General features: G+C 41.3%; 1 protein-coding gene across 3 annotated transcripts; it reads right to left on the bottom strand.

Moving 5' to 3' along the window:
• Positions 1-93: 93 nt before the first annotated feature.
• LOC140370250 (uncharacterized) lies at positions 94-18,046 on the bottom strand. 3 transcript variants are annotated; one of them, XM_072457314.1, is made up of 5 exons: positions 17,545-18,046; positions 11,371-11,452; positions 10,454-10,962; positions 8,033-8,086; positions 94-1,227 (listed from the first exon to the last, which is right to left on the bottom strand). In XM_072457314.1, the coding sequence occupies exons 1-5, from the start codon at positions 17,611-17,613 to the stop codon at positions 1,099-1,101; spliced, it is 843 nt and encodes a 280-aa protein (XP_072313415.1). In that variant the 5' UTR covers positions 17,614-18,046; the 3' UTR covers positions 94-1,098. The 3 variants fall into 3 exon arrangements, with proteins under 3 accessions (XP_072313415.1, XP_072313417.1, XP_072313416.1); XM_072457316.1 differs by having other exon boundaries at positions 17,895-18,043; XM_072457315.1 differs by lacking the exon at positions 17,545-18,046 and adding an exon at positions 11,963-12,280.
• Between the last annotated feature and the right edge of the window lie 219 nt (positions 18,047-18,265).

Here is an 18,265-nt window from a genome sequence, read left to right as displayed (position 1 = left end):
TCAGGTAAAGCAATAAGATCTCTGGAAAACGAGCGGGTCTCACACATTGAAATGTTTTTCTCCAACGTTTCTATAAAAACTAAAGACAAGTGGTTGCCCAAACAAGAGGCCACATGGCATTTATTGGTTCATTTTGTGCAACATGGACATCATCAGTCACAATGTTACCTTCTCTTCAGCAAAGTCCTTGTCAAGAGTGGTGTTGTCCATCAAATGCATTACAATCTGTGCTGAATCGAGAAAACTAGCATTTCATACAACAGTAATGTCACCTAGGGCAATAAGGGACTTGTAAAGACACAAATATATGTCCATTCACAATCGATCCTCTTCTACCTCCAAAGTACTGAATTACAGAAGTATTTAAAATCATGGCACACTATAAAGTAGGCTATGCAGAACACAGATTACACTTTGCCAAATGTGCAGTAACTATTGTCATTGGATATTGACACACCTCCTTTCTGCAAATCAATGGAATCCATGCAGGGAAAGAAGATACATGTACTCAACTTTGACTACAAGTGACAGTCATTAAAATACACAGTACATAATCAAATATCGACTATTAAACTACAGTCATTACAGTTGGTTATATCTCATGACCTGCATATTCATAGCCAAAGAGTTATCAGACAGAAACTTTTAGTTCAACAATAAGATAACTCACTGTGTCTGTTGTGTAGAATTACCAAGGATCTTATCATTAGGAAGACTCCTTGGTACCAATGATTGTCTAACATGCATTGTATAACCTGTTTCTTTTAAATTAGTTTCCCCATCCGGATGTAATCCAAAGTTGGCTTCTTTACCATAAAAACAGGAACATTTTAGGAATTTTGAGGCATGCAATACCTGAAGTACCCTTGGACTTTAGTGTGTAGTTTAGCCTGTTTCAGCATTCAGAGCAGGATTACCTGAGTGTGCAAGAGTTAGACCAGAGGACGTGTTTCTTAAGTGTGCTTCTAAAGCTGTCAGTCTTTTAACAGTCACTTGTTGGTCTCGGCAGCAGAAGCCACATGAAAGCGGCTGTCTGTCTGGGAATGCAGAACCGGGCGCTGGGTGCTGGGTCATTGTGGCAGGACTGAGTGCATTTCCTTATGAACAGGGAGGGTCGTCGCTGGAGTTGAGGGGGCTGCATGGGGGCACCGTGCTCAGTGATCGAAATGCAAAGATGGACGGGTCGTAGGTGTACCTGGGAGGAGGGCGACTGCTGCTGGTCAGGTTCTGAAAGAGAAAGAAGAGAGTGTTCATGTTAGTTGTACGTGATTAATCCAGCCTCTGTAGTTAACAATTTACTTCATATAATAATAATAATAATAATAATAATAATAATAGTGCAGTTTGAGCTATGACTCTGTAGCTGTCAGTCATTTTAACAGCAGCTATTGTTGTCATTATAGCCAAGAACAATGCATTATTGTTGCAGATGTGTCCACATGTTTAGATTATGGTTTATGGCAGTGGGAGCAATTTGGTAGTACAGACCAAAAATACAAATTTAACTCAAAATATCTTAACGATTGGGATGAAATTATCTGTAAAGAAAGAGCATTTACTCCTGAACCTTTATTTTATATCTTTACTAATGGAATACCAATCTACTCTCTTTTGCACACTGAAAATCTTCACTTTTTGCATGGACATGGACATGGATTAGCTGCGGCTCTAGGTCAACTGCTTGGTTATGCTATTATTCGTCTCTGATTATTTTAACCAATGTGCCAGGACTGTGAGAAACAACGGTGGGAAAATGTCTGGCCCTCATTAAAACAAGTGAAAACACTTCTAGTTTTTCATTCAGGTTTACACTTTTCCCCCACACAAGGCCGACCCCTGGTGAGCTGCAGCAGGCCACTAACTGCTCTACAGGCTTTACATCTAAAATTAGCCCTGGTCATTTTCCTCCCAACAGGAAACGACAGGAAATGACTTTGTTGGATTTGGCAGTGAGGCAGCAGTTTCTCCAGCGCCTGTTGAGGGGGAGTGAAGTCTGCAAAGTGGGATAGATTTGGGCTTTGGAGCTTAAGCGTGTTCCCAATGTTTTTTAGATTATAGCTGTGAATTTCCATTGCTCTATTCACATCCATGCAAGAGAGCACCAACACATGATTGGAAAACTGCAAGGGCTTTACAAAAACACACACAGGAAGAATACATACATATTTTAAACTCAATCAAACTAATGTGAAATTAATAATTGTTCTTGCATGGCGCTTTTGACAAACTGAATGCATTATTCATTCAGCCCAATTTCTCATTACTGAGCACGACAATGACATCATGTCTTTCTATGAACGTGTTGCTATGCTGTATCTTTAGGGATTTAACTCTGACTACACAGAGAAGCTGAAACACAGCAACAATTCCCACTACTACATACGACCATTGATAACAAAAACAGACAAAAACCAATACATGGAAAATCCCTTTATACTGGCCAGCAATGTGCTACAGTACGTGTGATTTATGTTGCTGTTAAGTGTTGGGATGGTATGGGGGTTTGGGCGAACACTGAGGGGGGGGGACGACGACATAGATCAGGATGGTTTCAAGATCCCCACAGAGTCGTCCTGTTTTGACATCTGCAGGAGAACAGACATCCACAACCCAAAAGGGTCAAACAAAGTTCAGATCCCAAAAGAAGAAGTCCTTTAAGACACACTAAAGACATAGCCAGAGGCTTGACAAACTCCAGCTGGGGCACTTCTGCTTTGATGGGATTGGACGAGTTTAAGAAACAAATTGGAAATACAGTCAAGGTTAATTCATGGGCTTTTTGGCTGGTCCCAATTTCTGAAAAGCGTAGGTACCGTTTTACTTTGACATCAAGCATAGACTGAACCAGCAATGGTAAGATATAAAGGTATAATTTTACTGACAAAATCAGTTAACTTTTCTATTTATATGAAGATGAATGTGGGTAAAGTTTAGCTATGCAACTGTGCACACAAGTAATACATGACAATTATTCTACATTTGCTTTTTAGTAGTGGAAGTAGCTGAAGCCTATCCAAACAATAACCAGTCAGTCACAAGGCTAACACATTTAAGATAAGATTAGATAAGAGAACCTTTAGTTGTCCCACAATGGGGAAATTCGAGTGTTGCAACACAGATTAGGTACAGAAGTATAATAATAAAAACAGAAAAAAGTCTTATCTTGATAATAATAAGAATATTGCACCAGGGATGATTGACACTATGTCACAGTATTGCACATGCATATGACAGTATTGCACATGATTATGAAGCTGAGGTACACATGTTCAGGACAGCAGCAGGTAGGAAAGACCTGTGAAATCTCTCAGCGAGGGTGGATCAGTCTCTCACTGAAGCTGCTCACCAGAGCGGACAGAGTGTCCTGCAGGGGGTGAGACTCATGGACCTACATAGATGTGAGTTTAGCCAGGACCCTTCTGGTCCGAGTCCAGAGCGCAGCCCATGACGGAGCTGGACTTCTTGATGACTTTGTCCAGCTTCTTCCTCTCCCTCTCTGTGATACTGCTGCTCCAGCAGACCACACCGTACAGGAGGGCTGATGCCACCACTCCACAGCATCGTCGTCCATGATGAGTCTGATGATGGCAGAGCTGTCAGAGAACATTTGCAGGACACAGCTCTACATGTCATATCTGAGGTCTGCAGTGTTGAGGGTGAAGAGAAAGGGTATGAGGACGGTGCCCTGAGGCGCCCCAACACTGTAGGTCCAGTGTCCCGGAGTCCCAGGCTCTCACAAACTGGCCTCGGTCGTCGAGGTAGTTCAGGATCCACTCTGCCAGGTCATACTCCACACCTGTCGTCTCCAGCTTGTCCCTAAAGAGCATTGAATGGATGTTGTTGAAGGCGCTGGAGAGATCAAAGAACAGGATCCTCACAGTGCTGCCAGGCTTCTCCAGGTAAGAGAGAGAGCGGTGCAGCAGAGAGATGATGGCATCCTCCACTCCGATGCCAGGCCAGTATGCAAACTGCAGTGAATCCATGGCTGAGCTCACAGTGGAGCGGCGGTGGTCCAGGACCAGCCGCTCCAGTGTCTTCATCAGATGGAAGCTGCTGAGGTCTTTGGTGCGCGGTGTCTTGGGCACTGGTACCACACAGTTGTACCACCCTCAGCTTCAGGCTCATGTTGAAGACATGCTCCATAACTCCACACAGTTCATCTGCGCAGGACTTAAGGAGCCTGGGGCTGATGCCGTCAGGTCCTGCTGCCTTCCTTATTTTAATCCTATTTTAATACCCTAACCCTAACCCTATATTACACACTATACAAACATCACTGCAAAGCCCTACAATTATGATCCTTTATATCAACATGAGGGCTAGTCATATAGGCCACACAATGAAACTTCCATGTCTATTTATTGTTTCTTATACAGCCTTTTATGAGTTGTTCGTATCAAAGTTCATGGTTACTTTATTTGTCTTCATTTGTATGGTCATTACGGCTAGTATACACAGACATGCATCCGCTCAATTGAACATTCATTCTTCAATTCACTTTACACATGCACGTCTTTCTTTGGACAGTGGCTGGTGTGCTTAGAGAGAACCCCCAGGAAAGACATGCAGTCTCCCTGTGTTTTGATTATTGCGAGAAGAAACATCACCATTTTATGAGTCTTCATACATACGGACTCTGTGACCAAACAACATTGAAAACTTTCATTTTTTTTAAATCCCCAGTGTCTAATACGTTAACATTCCTCTAGTGGCCTATTTGACTTTCTGAATGATAACGCTGTAGATGACATAAACAGTCCGATTTTAACTTGTTTTTACAGTGTGACTTTCTCCAGCTGAACTCAGACAAGACTGAAATAATCGTTTTTGGCCCACAGAAACAAAGAGAAAGTGTTAGCGGTCACCTCCAGAGTCTCGCTCTAAAACCTACAAACCAAATTAGAAATCTGGGGGTAATAATGGACTCAGACTTGAACTTTAATTGCCACGTCAAATCAATAACATCAGCAGCTTTTTACCATCTAAAAAACATTGCCAAAATCAAAAATATAGTGTCAAAACCAGATTTAGAGAGACTTATCCACGCGTTTGTCTCCAGTAGATTAGACTACTGTAACGGCCTGCTCACTGGTCTCTCCAAACGAGCTGTAAAACAGCTGCAGTACATCCAGAACGCTGCTGCTCGGGTCCTGACTAGAACCAGGAAGTATGATCACATTAGTCCTGTTCTCAGGTCTCTGCACTGGCTCCCTGTGGCTCAGAGAATAGACTTTAAAGCAGCTCTGCTTGTGTACAAGTCTCTCCATGGCCTAGCACCAAAGTACATCTTGGATATGTTAGTGCCATATGAACCATCTCGGACTCTGAGGACCTCAGGGACCGGCCTCCTGCTGGTGCCCAGAGTCAGGACAAAACATGGGGAATCTGCGTTTCAGTTTTATGCAGCTAAAATCTGGAACAGTCTTCCTGAAGATGTGAGACAGGTTCTACTCTGACTAAGCTAAAAACAGTTTTGTTTACCTGCGCATATGACTGAAAGGATTTTTTCTTTGCACTCTTCTCTTTTGTTTGTGATTTTATTAGTTTAGAAAATCAGTTGGATTGATAATTTTTAATTTAGTTAATTTTATTGTAGTTAATTTTTATCTTTGCACTCTTCTCTTTTGTTTGTGATTTTATTAGTTTAGAAAATCAGTTGGATTGATAATTTTTAATTTAGTTAATTTTATTGTATTTCTGTTTCTGTAATTTCTTTGTGATTTGAATGCATTTTTCCTGCTGTGTGAAGCACTTTGAATTGCCTTGTGTATGAAATGTGCTCTACAAATAAACTTGCCTTGCCTTGCCTTGACTTAAATAATACTGATCAAGAACAGGAGTGAAAATCATATTGCACTGTGCCGACTCTTTTACTCTAAATGTGCAGAAACACCATACCAAACTAAGCAAAGTCGTGTTTTTGTATTGGATTCCCATGGGACCCTAATCTGAAATCAAAACACGCTGTTCCTTCATTTGGTTTTCCTTCCACTCCCTTCAAATCTGCAACATTTCCCTCCGCTCAATCAATCTTCGCCCTGCTCTCCACCCATTCTGACTGAAACCAGACGCCATCACTACTGCCTTGGGAAGCTCTCATCGGCCCCACTCGGCTATTCACCCGCAGCCCCTGGAGGAGAAGCCAGGGCTGCGTTTTCCTACTGACCCCTTCCTTTAACTAAAGCCACCAACCTCCTCCACCCCAGAACAACTCCCATCTTTGAATGCTCAACTCCTGCCTCAAAGCACAGACGCCAGGGTCAGGATCCAGTGTCTCTTTTGGCTATGGGCCAAGACACTGAGGGCTGACAAGATAAAAGGGGTACAAGGGGATAGAGAGGCCCATGTCCAAGTTAGAGAGAATAGAAGTTGTAAAGCGGCGGAGAGCATTGTGTGTGCGAAGGAAATCAACAAACTGGAACGCGCCCAAATCACAAAGACGTCACTAGCGAGGACACTAGCAGCTACACCAACGAGAACACGAGAATACGAGGCGATATCTCTATGTATCGGGCCAGCTCAACAGACAGCCGGCCACTCTATTAATGGAAAATGACTTCATCCTTGGAAATACACCACAACGGAAGCAACCGCACACACTCCTCCTCCTCCTCATCCTTCCATCATCACCAGTTCTGCCTTTAAAGTTGTTCCGCGTACTTGTTTAGGGCTTTGGATGGAGCAGCCTGGAGCATTACAGTCAGTGGATGTGTGTACATAAACAAGTGCATGATAAGGTTCCTCTCACACTAGCCCACACAACGTGATAATAACGTCACTTTTCTCACCACACTGTGCATCCGTCTGGAGTGCTCCGCGCGGTGCCAAGATGCCCAGGCTTGTTCCACAGTGCTCTCCAATCTTCCCAAGCCCCACTAACAAAACACAATCAATGTCTACGTGCAAATCTGATAATGTGGAGCTTCTCAACGACTGATGTTGACACAGTCTTAATATTTCTATGTTTACAGAGCGATGCAAGTCTGAATGTTAAAGCTGCTCTATGTATAAGTGTCTGATGGAGGGTCTGCCACTTGCTTGTCCCCTTGGAAATGTTATCACTTTGCCAGGAATGTTCCACAATTTGGCAATATATGTATTTATCTCTACAAGAATGTGACGCCTGCGAGCCTGCTCACAGTAAGAATGCATGTTTTATATTTTTGAGCAATAAACGCAAATAATGCAATGTAGATCAAAAGTAATAGAAGTATTTGTCAAATTACTTGTTTTAGTTTCAGCATTTATTGAAAAATCCCATTGCCTCAGTATAATGAAACCATAGGGGTACAATACATCAAGTTCTGTAAGCTGCTTACTCTTTACTTCATTGCTTCATAACTTCTTACTTCATGAAGACTATTTGGAGAAGTTAAAATCAGTTCCGCTTTGGATGCTCAGGATTTTCCCCATTGTTCCAAAATAAATGATGTTATTGTAAATTGCTGATGAAAAAATAGATGGGAAATGAGGCTGAATGGTTTTAGTTAAGTATCTAATTGCAATTTCAGGGATATTTTGGTATTTTCAGAGGAAATTATGTTACTTAAATGGTTGCAGTCTTTTCCTATAAGGTTGACCATTCAAATTGCGATTTTGATTCAATGGTGAAATATCCCGCAGCCCTAAAGTGAAAGATTGTCTGTCAGTGTACCGCCCGAAATAAATAGATACTACTTACTATCACAAGCACAAGTTACAGGTTGTTGTAAGACGTAAAATCTGTTTACTAAACCTAAGGGTAGAAGGGCCAAATCACTACTTTGATCTCGGGTGAACAAGCTCCAAAGCCACATAGTGCCCCTGCATGCACTTGGATGAACATTAAAGAGCAGGTGAAATGACAGGTTGAGCTGTGCATGGGGGCTGAGCAACCTTGCAACCTTATCACTTCTGTCAATGGAAACCCTGGACCGCAGTGCCTATTATAGTTGTGCATAAAGAGAATGGCTGTGTGTGCATTAAATTAACACCGCTCAAATCAAAGGTATAGGCTTACCATCAGGACAGACAGTTTCAATGAGATACTCACCCGAATCTTTATCGTCCGTGTTTTTCCTCCGCAATTCTTTTTCAGGAGCATTTTCTGTGGGGAACAAAATGGTGCAATGTTATATTAAGTACTGTGCGTGCGTCTCGGCAACTCCTACCTAAAGGTGAATATTGACTGACTACCTGAGGCTGTTATCTTAAACACGGTCTCTAACACCTTCAACAAATTCACACTACCGTAATTTAGGATGCAGGAAGTGAGCCAAATCCAGTCATCTCACAAACCTAAACAACCAGTCAATAAAACTTATGCAATATCCTGTCTCCCACTGCCCAGCATGTTGATACAGTTCAACTATTCTCAAAAAGCAGAGGGGGTGGAGGGATCACACAATCATCGAATTGTCTTGGCCTGGGTGGCTGGCTTCTAAGGGGGAAGGGAGCACAAGAAAGAATGGAAACTCAACTCTCCCTCTGTTATGATATGGCAGTGGCTAGTGCGCATTTGCTGTCTTGCCCACCTCCTGCCAAGGCCTACAGTATGTGTGTTTTATCTTTACAATCCAGTGGGCTGAGGTGCAGCAGCCAACAGACAGGAGAATGAAACCAACTTTAGAGGCACTATCAAGTGTCTAAAGTCAGTTTGACATATATCAAATCATATTTTTTCAGTATAATTTTTACACTGAATTGAACTTCACATTGATAATTAAGTTCAAGTTTTTGCTGAATGCCTCTTTCTGCTCTTCACCCATCATAACACTTTCGTTATTACATTTGTCCTGTCCATTAAAGCCTATGAGGTAAAAATAAACTACACATTTAGATTAAATTAGTACACATGATGAACTAGGGTGCACGGTGGCAGAGTAGTTAGCGCTCTCACATCCACAAGGAGCTCATTCCAACATGATTCCAACATCACATGAAATCTCTGGCTGCATGTGGGTTCTCTCCGGGTACTCCGGGTACATTGACAACAGTAAATTGTCCCTAGTGAATGAATATGAGAGTGAATGGTTGTCTGTGTGTTAACCCCACTGGGATAGGCACTAGTCCCCCGCGACCCCAAACGGGAACAAGCGGTAGAGTATGGCTGAATGATGAACTACTATGAACACACTGCACATGCATTAAATTAAATTTATTTTTGTAACACCCAAAATCACAACAGCAGTTGCCTTGAAGGAAAACAGTAAAAAGCAGATTAAACTATGTCATCTTCCGTAACACACAAGTGTCACACAGATAAAGCACACCCTTACTAAGGGAGTTTGGCTCTTCAGTTATTATTATCAGGTTAACAAACAATGACACTGGCACATCTGAGCAATTGGATAGGGATTAGCATGCATGAGGGATAATCAAACACTACAAAAAACAACCCACTGACCCTTTAACCCCCCTTTAGGGAAATTATGAGATGGATAAACGTATGGCCCAGGCTGCAGCTCAGCATTTAAAAGGGAAGCTGGAAGTGCTCCGTTAAAGGGTTAATGGGACACTGGATCAGTCTGTAGGCCCCCTATTGTATTCCTGTAGCACCTCCCATTCCACTTGAGTGAGTTCCTCACAGACTGATACAGAAACGAATGAGCAGACACGAGGATGTGCCCACGCACACACAAAAAGGCCCAGGATGATAGACGTGGAGGCCAGACCTCTGTAGCTCTTCCTCTTTTTTCATCTCACCCTCTTAATGCTGTCTCCTGTCATCTGCCATCTCCCAATAATGCCCAGTGGACATATGGACCCCAAACCCTCTGCACACAGCCTTGCCCAGTACACTATGGGCCAATAGTGTTTGGCTTAAATGATCAGTATTGGCGCCTGTCATTATTGGCTGTCATTCTGATTGTGTATTTAAGCCTCTCCTTGAGCCTCCGCCCCTCTTACGCTACCCCACACTCACTAGTCTTTGTGAGAAAGCAGGGTGGACATCTGCCGTGCTCCTTCATCCCTCTCCAGCAGACCACCGTGTAGGCTGAGCAGAGGGACGACTTTGTTTGCCTGTGAGAGCATGCACATTTGGGGAGCCAAGTGCGCGCTAAGGCTAGTCGGATAGACTGCTGGGACATCATTGTATTTTTGGATCAGATCCCCAGACCAACATAACAGTTTGCCTTGTTCAGCGGGCAGCATAGGGTTCATCTGCTGTTTGGTACTTTAATGTTTTCATTACAAACACCAGCAGAGGATAATACCGTATATGAGCTAATAAAATATGTACAGAGGATTATTGGTTTTAGCAAACGCAAGTAGAAAGACTGCTTTGAAAATAGGCTGAATACTTCAAAATGTATGTACTTTGAGAAGCCACAACCTACATTTTTCTTGTAATGGTAATTTAGTACTTTTGCAAATAATATGAAATTCAAAAAGTGCACATGCTATCATCATGTAGTATAAAAGTGTAAAATGGGTTAATGTTTTGTGGGGCTAGTTTGCATTGAACACTCACCTGTTGCATCTTCTCCAGGTCTAGACTGGGCCTCCCCAGCTCCCCTCCGTAACTGTGCCTGTACCTCCTGTATGGTGCAGCCTGGTCAAAGTGTGTGAGGATAATGGGGCGCGTGACCGGCTGTACCACCTGCAGCTGGAACCTCATGGAGGGGGGTTTGAGAGTTCGAGGGGGGCTGGAGCTGAAGAGGACAGGGCTGGTGGATGTGGCCAGGCAGGAACTGGGCTCCAGGGCTCTGTTCCCAGCTGGAGACCCACACCCACACAGGTCCCGCACTTCTTCATCACTAGATGCGCTGCTATGGTGATCACCATGACGTCCTTGGAAAGTCGACATCCACTTCCTGTTGTCGCCATAGCTGATCCTCTCCAGCTCTTCTTCTGAAGAATGTCGGTCCATATTTGCGTCTAGAAGGAGGCGAAGGCGCCGTAGCCGCGCTGGAGACAGAGGCCCCTGGTTGTGCTGCTGACTCGTGGCAAGGGGAGTGAGGGCACAGTTTCTCCGTCTCTCTGTGAGTGAAAGATCAAGATGTGATTTAATAGACTGCTTCAGTTAAAACAAGCAAAACAAAAGTTTAATATTTAACAGTAACTCCATAAACAAAATATTCCTACATTTTGAAATCAAATGTTACTGTTATGATAACTAGTTTCAAGTCAACAAAACACAAGATGTCTTTAATATTTCTACTTAAAATGTGCTTTAATGTATTAAATGTGTCCAGTTGTCAGCTGTTTCCCCTTTCAGCGACATTTTTTGAGAAATGAAACCACAGCATTGGCAAGTTCCTCAGTAATACAGAACATAATGGGGCTCCTGCTGTAATTCTATTAAAAGGGGAAGAAACAACAGAAAACAATAATCTTCTTTTGACTGAGATGATTATGTATCCAAACTGACTGATTAGTTCATCTTACCTCTGTCAATTTGTGCAAGCTCCTGGTTCTCCCCCTCAGAGTCATCACTCTCCCCGCCCTCGTCGCTGCCATGGTAAGAAATCTGTAGGAGACACATTATACTGGAGGTCAGATATGCCATATGGTCCACCAGCCGGGCAGACCCTGTTACAGTAAAACAGACAGGAAGGGAACGCCGCAGCTCCACAAACTACTAGAGTACACAAATGGTAAATGAAGACTACAAGACTACTATTGCATGAATATCTATGTTTTTCATTAATGTACTGAAAGAAGTTATGCAATAATGAGAAGTAATTCAATATGGCAGCTTATTTCTGTAGTTTATTTGTACTACAAAACAGTCAATGCTAGTAGCAATGTGCCAGGCAACAATTCAAATGTTTGAAGCTCCATAGTTCCTAAAAAGAGTGAAAAGTTGTTGTTGAATTTGTTTAATAGGACTTCTGAGACAACATTTGCAAGTCAAGGGAACAACTTCAGTAGTGTTAAAAGAAAGCTTTTTCTATGAACAAAAACACAAATGTTGTCTTCACACAAATGTTCACCACCTGTGTGTTAAACCAAAGTGACAAAGTACTGCCATACTTACATTCATTGTATTGACAACTTTCAGTTCCCACAATCTCGCCCCTCTCCTCTCTCTCATTAAAATCAATTCCTCGTCTGCAGCCGGCGCAACAATGCAGATACCCTGCAGACTGCCACGCTAAGAGTTAAGTAATGCCCCTCATGTGGGTAATTACCACTGTGAGGCCTCGCTGAGCAGCTGCCATCTGTGCATGTGCTGCTGTACGCCGGCGTTCACACAAGCACACTGTCCTCCCTGATACACGCACAAGCGCACACACCTCCTTCCTTTTGGGGGGTGGAAGGGGTACTCATCCAAAAGACAAGAAAAAAGTGAGAAAAGACCCAGTGGCCTCTAAGCCCTCACAGCTTTTCAATACAAGTGTGAATGTTGTTAGGAGTAGGAATAGGAATAGTGCAGATGCCACTTTGAAATGTATGTATGTTGTTTTGAAAGAACATTTGAAGAAATTGGTTCAAATGTCAAATCAGTTTCTAAATTACAAAACATTCGAACAAATGTTTAAACCATATTTTTCAATGAATGGTCCTTGAGGCATAAAATAAGCATGTGTCGCTCCATGAAGTCCATAGGAAAATTACACCGAGGCAAAAAAAAATGCATTGGCAAAAGACCGGTTTTGGGATTAGGGCTACACTCCTCCAATGGATTAAACTTGGGCCACATCCACAAAACAGTGACTGGCACTGAAAGTTGCTAGTTTTGGATAAAGTTTTGTTTTTCTTATTGCACATTCAGAACAAATGTCAAAACTTATATTTTACATAACATGCATACACCATATCAGTCAGTGCAATAAAAACAACCAGACCCTTTAATCTAAGTGACCTAAGTGCATAGCTTGCTGTCACTCACACAGCATCTGAAACATGTTTATAGCGTACTAAAATGGGGCACAAACAAAAGCATAAATTATATATAAGTATGTAGTGAGTGTTTTCATTATTATCATTGTCTTTGATTGATTGGAGCATAATTCATGACTTGGAATGGCACCGTCCTGGTCTGGTTAACTCAATGAAAACACTATGAGAAAAGACAAGAGGTTGGGTCCACGAGAATGAGACAAAACAAGTTTGACAGAATGTTTATATACATATTTTGTTTAAATGGTGCAGTTCAACTCACATGCCGTATTTGGCCTCACAAGTTTTGATTTATTTAATATTTTTCTCTCATTACAGCACTTCTCATGAAATGTAACTGACCACTGCTTAACCCTTTTTCTGTACGAGCCAAATGGGAAAACAAGCTCCCAAAATAATTCTACTCTATGTACGTCATTTTTGTATATCGAGACATGTGGCACGATAACTTGTCCCATCCCTAGTTTGTCCATGTAGTAGTAGTAGTTCATAATATGTTATTGTTCCAAAACAATTCACCAAACATATGCCACTCTTTTTAAACTGTACCGCAAACATAGAATACGGTCTGTCGGCACGTAGAAAATTTTGTACGATCACAAAGGGACTGACAGTAATGATTTGGCCTCTCCTTCCCCCCGGGCCGACTCAAAGGTTGCAGCTGATGAATTGGAGATCAAGACAAATGTAAAACATGTGTAGTTTTGCAGGAGGACAAGGGCTGCTGAAGTCTTCAGTGAGTCTCAAACCACCAAGGATATATCCAGAACAAGACCCTGTTTAAGACTTTTTATTAAAGTAAACATAAACAGCAAGATAACCAGTTGACAATATGGATATGTAATGAAATATATATATATATATATATATATATGTAGATAGACATTTTATAACTTAATGCCACCTTTATCCCTAATTGACTTGATAACTATATATACTAACTATACTAACTATACTATTTTCAACATCAAACGCAATGGGTATGAGCTCCTACATCTTGTTTGGAATTGGGTTGAGCACAAACATAATACAACGATTTGCTATTCTCAGTCTTAAAAAACCATTTAATGCATAAACACGATTATGGATGTTTAATTTAAGAGACCCAGTATCGAGCGGTTTAGATGGACTAGAAGTTTTTGAGGAAATGTTGACCTCAGAGAGAGACGATGTTCTGAGATGTCATTGTGATTTATGGCTCATACATTATATTAGAATGTAAGGAATCTCTCCTGCTAGTGGCATTTACGCTGCTGCATTTGATACCGCAGGACTTTGAGAGACACAGATAAGGACTTCACTATTGTGCCCCAGTCAACCACATTTGCAGCTTTCAGACTCCTACGCTCCACACATTACTCCAAATAAGATAAGATAAGATAAGATATTCCTTTATTGTCCCACATGGGGAAATTTCATTGGTGCAACGCAGGTAGATACAGAGGTAGATACAGAAGAACAGATCACTTATAGGAAGTAACTTAGTTGGGGCAGAGAATGTTTTACATCTAAATATATAGTATTAGTTTAACCATGCTCCCATAAACACAGTTTGAGGTGCCTGTACTTTGATGTCAGGAAACATTACAGGGCAGGAAAACATCTCCACTGCTTATGTCCTTGGCCTGAGCCTTAACTTTGGGCCAAGTTTCAATATTTAGGCGTATAATCAAAACTACTTTAGCTTGTTTAAAACTGATCACACAACTGTAAAAACACATGGACTCAACACAAAGACTTTTGTCAAAACTAAAGCCAACTAGAATGTCCGGCATAATCCACATTTGCAGATGTTATTCTTTTGAAGAAAACTTTAGATGTGAACCATTTTGCAAAAGAAAGGTTCCAAAACCTTCAACAATGATGCACATTTTCACTATCAGTGACTTGTTATTCAGCCCATGAAGGAGTTGAAGAACACAAGCAGAACTTGTGTGATAAAGGCCACATGATGCGATGCCACATCATTAAAACCATAAACTGTGTTGCAGCCTAAGACAGACAAAGACCAGAGTGTTTGTGTGTCAAGAAGAGCTGAATGAAATCCTTGTCAGTGCAGTGTCTCTGAGCAGCTTGCTAAGCTGGATCAATGGCAATGTCACCGTGTCCACTCTCCCACTCGCTAGTTCAAGCACATACACCCTCAATATGGTATTGGTCAGCATGACAGGTGAATTCAACCAATCACAGCTAAGTGTGACCTTTCAGAAGAAACATTACTTTAGTAAAGTCGAAATTGTAGAACCGTATTTTCCGGACTATAAGTCGCAACAGTCAAAAAATGCATCATAGAGAAGAAAAAAACAAATATAAGTCGCATTTTTGGGGCAAATGTATTTGACAATAACAATAACAGACATTTCATCTTGAAATGCAATTTAAAATAATAACAGATTAGAGAACATGTTGAATAAGTGTACGTATGCTATCGTAACACCTTCAGCTACATGACGCATAGACAACGAACTGTTTTCAGTGTCTGGTATCATAATGTAACGTATTAACAGTTATTCAGATAACTATAGCATAAAGAACATGCTAACAAGGTTACCAAAGCATCAGTATTACCCCAAATCACTGAATCCATTGAATTCCTTCCTCTGTGTCACTTCTAAACAACTCCACAAACTACGCTGGTTCTTCTTCTGCGTCGCTTAGAGCCAAAGAGCGCCCTCTTGCGTTTGCCAGTATGAACATAACAAATAATATCACATATAAGTCGCTCTGGAGTATAAGTCGCACTCCAGCAAAAACTATGAAAAATATGTCCGGAAAATACTGTATTTCTTTTTTTGCATCTCATTTACGCCACATAACATAGGCACAATCTTGTCCAAGTTACTGCTCTCTGCAGCTGTCATAATTGGTGGAATTCCTCGACATCCACTTTTCAAATATTCATTTCCATGACTTTATGTATGCTTTTGGTTTTACAACATACTTTATTCTGGGGGGGGGGGGGGGAAGCACTATTGGGAACCATTATAGTTCAGGTATATGGGTGGACAAATTATTATAATAAGAATGAATAATAATAATGGACAATCTAAATAATTTCAGACCGATACATAAGTGTTTCTTAAGTTTGGACAGCCTAAAACCCATTGTGGCCACAAAGCCTGTAAAATACAGGCTTAATGGGCACAAAGACAACTAACAGAAATCTTAAATCCAAAAGTGAGCTGCCATTTTTAAATTTCAAACTTGTAACATGCGCAGGGAAGTTCACCTAAACTTACAAAGTTACATATGTTTTTAAGAACATCAAAATGTGCTAAACAGACATTTGAATTCAGGGACACTACTTTTTAATCTCGTGGTTTATCATGGCCATCGTTGCACAGTTGGAAAGCCTGCAAAACGCTGTCAAAACACTCACAACATCATTTTTTGTGGGAATCAATAATCTTGGTAATAATGGGTGTAACTCCACCAGATTTTGATCAGTAACCCAGTCAGAAAGATGCACTCACTTCACTGATCGCCCTAACAAGATGGAACCCCGCCATTGACCACAGCACCAAACAAGAACACAAGCAGACAATGGGGATGGCACACTTTCCCCCTGTATCTTCAGCCAGGCCTTTGAAAGGGGGGGACCACTTTGGCACAAAATGGCTGCCATGCGACTATACAGTTGGTCGACGCACAATAGTGTTCTGGATGGAGCAAGTTAGTGACCCATGCCTGGATACAATTCACCCCTCTCCCCAGTGAAAAGGGGGGGACTAAGCAGTACCAATTGTGGAGCACTTTTAAGTATAGAGGATCATTTTGGTGAGTTTCTGGAAGTAATGCAAAAAAATAAGTTTTTGTATTGATTGTTTCCAAGGTGGGAACTTGCTTTGTAGCTTTTGGTTTAAAAATAAAGGCTCAAAAAGTTTAGTTTAAAGGTCGGTGAGTATGTCATCTGTTACCACTACCACATGCTTGCTGGAGTTTTATGTAGTAATGTGCCTGTTTCGGTAAACAACTGGCTAACTCAACTATACCTAAATTTCCCCTGTAACACTGTAATGAAAGGTTGGAAGAACTTGGAAACATCCAGAAAATCTCTACAAACAAGTCATACTTCCTGGATGTCAACATGGACAATAGCAGGACAAGTTTAAGTGCAATGTCAAACAGTGTCATGGTGTGAAAGATAAAAGTAAATGAACTTATGTTAACCCCACTGAAGCACAGTTACAGGGAACTGGCCAACAAAGGCTTGAGTCACAAGACACAAAAGTAAAGCCAAACTTTTCACAAACAACCTCTTTCCCAACTTTGCTTCCCATGGAAATATATAGTTCTACTACTACAACTAGTACTACAACTACTGCTACTATTACTAGGCCACTGTTACTGCTTATTACCGGTACTTCTACTACTATTACTACAACTACTACTACCACTAGGCAACTGTAACTGCTTTTACTACTATTACTACTATTACTACTACTACTACTACTACTACTACTACTACTACTACTACTACTACTACTACTACTACTACTACTAGGCTACTTTTACTGCGTATTACTACTTATTATTACCATTACTACTACTACTACTACTACTACTACTACTACTACATCTACATCTACTACTACTAGGCTACTACTACAACAGGGCCAAATACTACTACTACAATAGGATACTACTACTACCACCACCACCACCACTACTACTACAGGCTACTCCAACACACCATATAAAGTAGTCCAAACTTACCTTTAGTTGAAAGGGGTGCATTTCATTGAGAGAATGTCTTCTTAGCTTCTTCGTCAGAGTCTTTAACATTGTTTCTGTCTGTATATGTCTGTTATTATTACGCGTTACTGTTGATCAAAGCAATCCAAGATCATGGACGACTTGTAACATTTAAAAGGCACGGGCAAAAGCTTGACAGCCTCCGAAGATGACACCCTGAGCATCTATAAACCTCGATAGACTGATAAAAGGTGTCAGAATTTAAGACTTAAACGCAGGGAACTTATTTTGGTATCTGCGTAACTGAGGAGAAAGAAAGAAAGGAGGAAAAAAAAAAAAGTATTTCTATTTCCGTTTCGGGACAAACTCACCCTAGGCCCGGCTTGCTTACACTGCATAACAATTGTATTACGTTTAAGAAAATATAAAAAATATATATATAATAATAAGTTCGCATTCACACACACGCACTCGCACACACATGCACACACGCAGATGACTAGTAAACTGCACGAACACGGAGCGACTCTCGAGCGCCACCGACGTGCGCTCATTGGCTGAAGGGCGCGATGATGTCATGCGTTTCACTAAAAGGGGACGGACCTAATTAAAGCTACATTGACGCTACTGTTTACTTCTACTTTTCTCACATTTAAGAGGTTCTGGGACTGTCATTTAAATGCTTTGTTGTATTTTATAAGCGCAATGGCAGTAGCGGTTCCACATGAAAGCAATGCATCGT

Source organism: Eucyclogobius newberryi, unplaced genomic scaffold (assembly GCF_026437365.1).
Source record: "Eucyclogobius newberryi isolate DKJ021-1_F unplaced genomic scaffold, fEucNew1.0.hap1 SCAF_21, whole genome shotgun sequence".
NCBI classification, from domain to species: domain Eukaryota; kingdom Metazoa; phylum Chordata; class Actinopteri; order Gobiiformes; family Gobiidae; genus Eucyclogobius; species Eucyclogobius newberryi.
The sequence above is the reverse complement of the archived record's forward strand: the minus strand, read 5'-3'. Positions and strand labels throughout refer to the sequence as shown.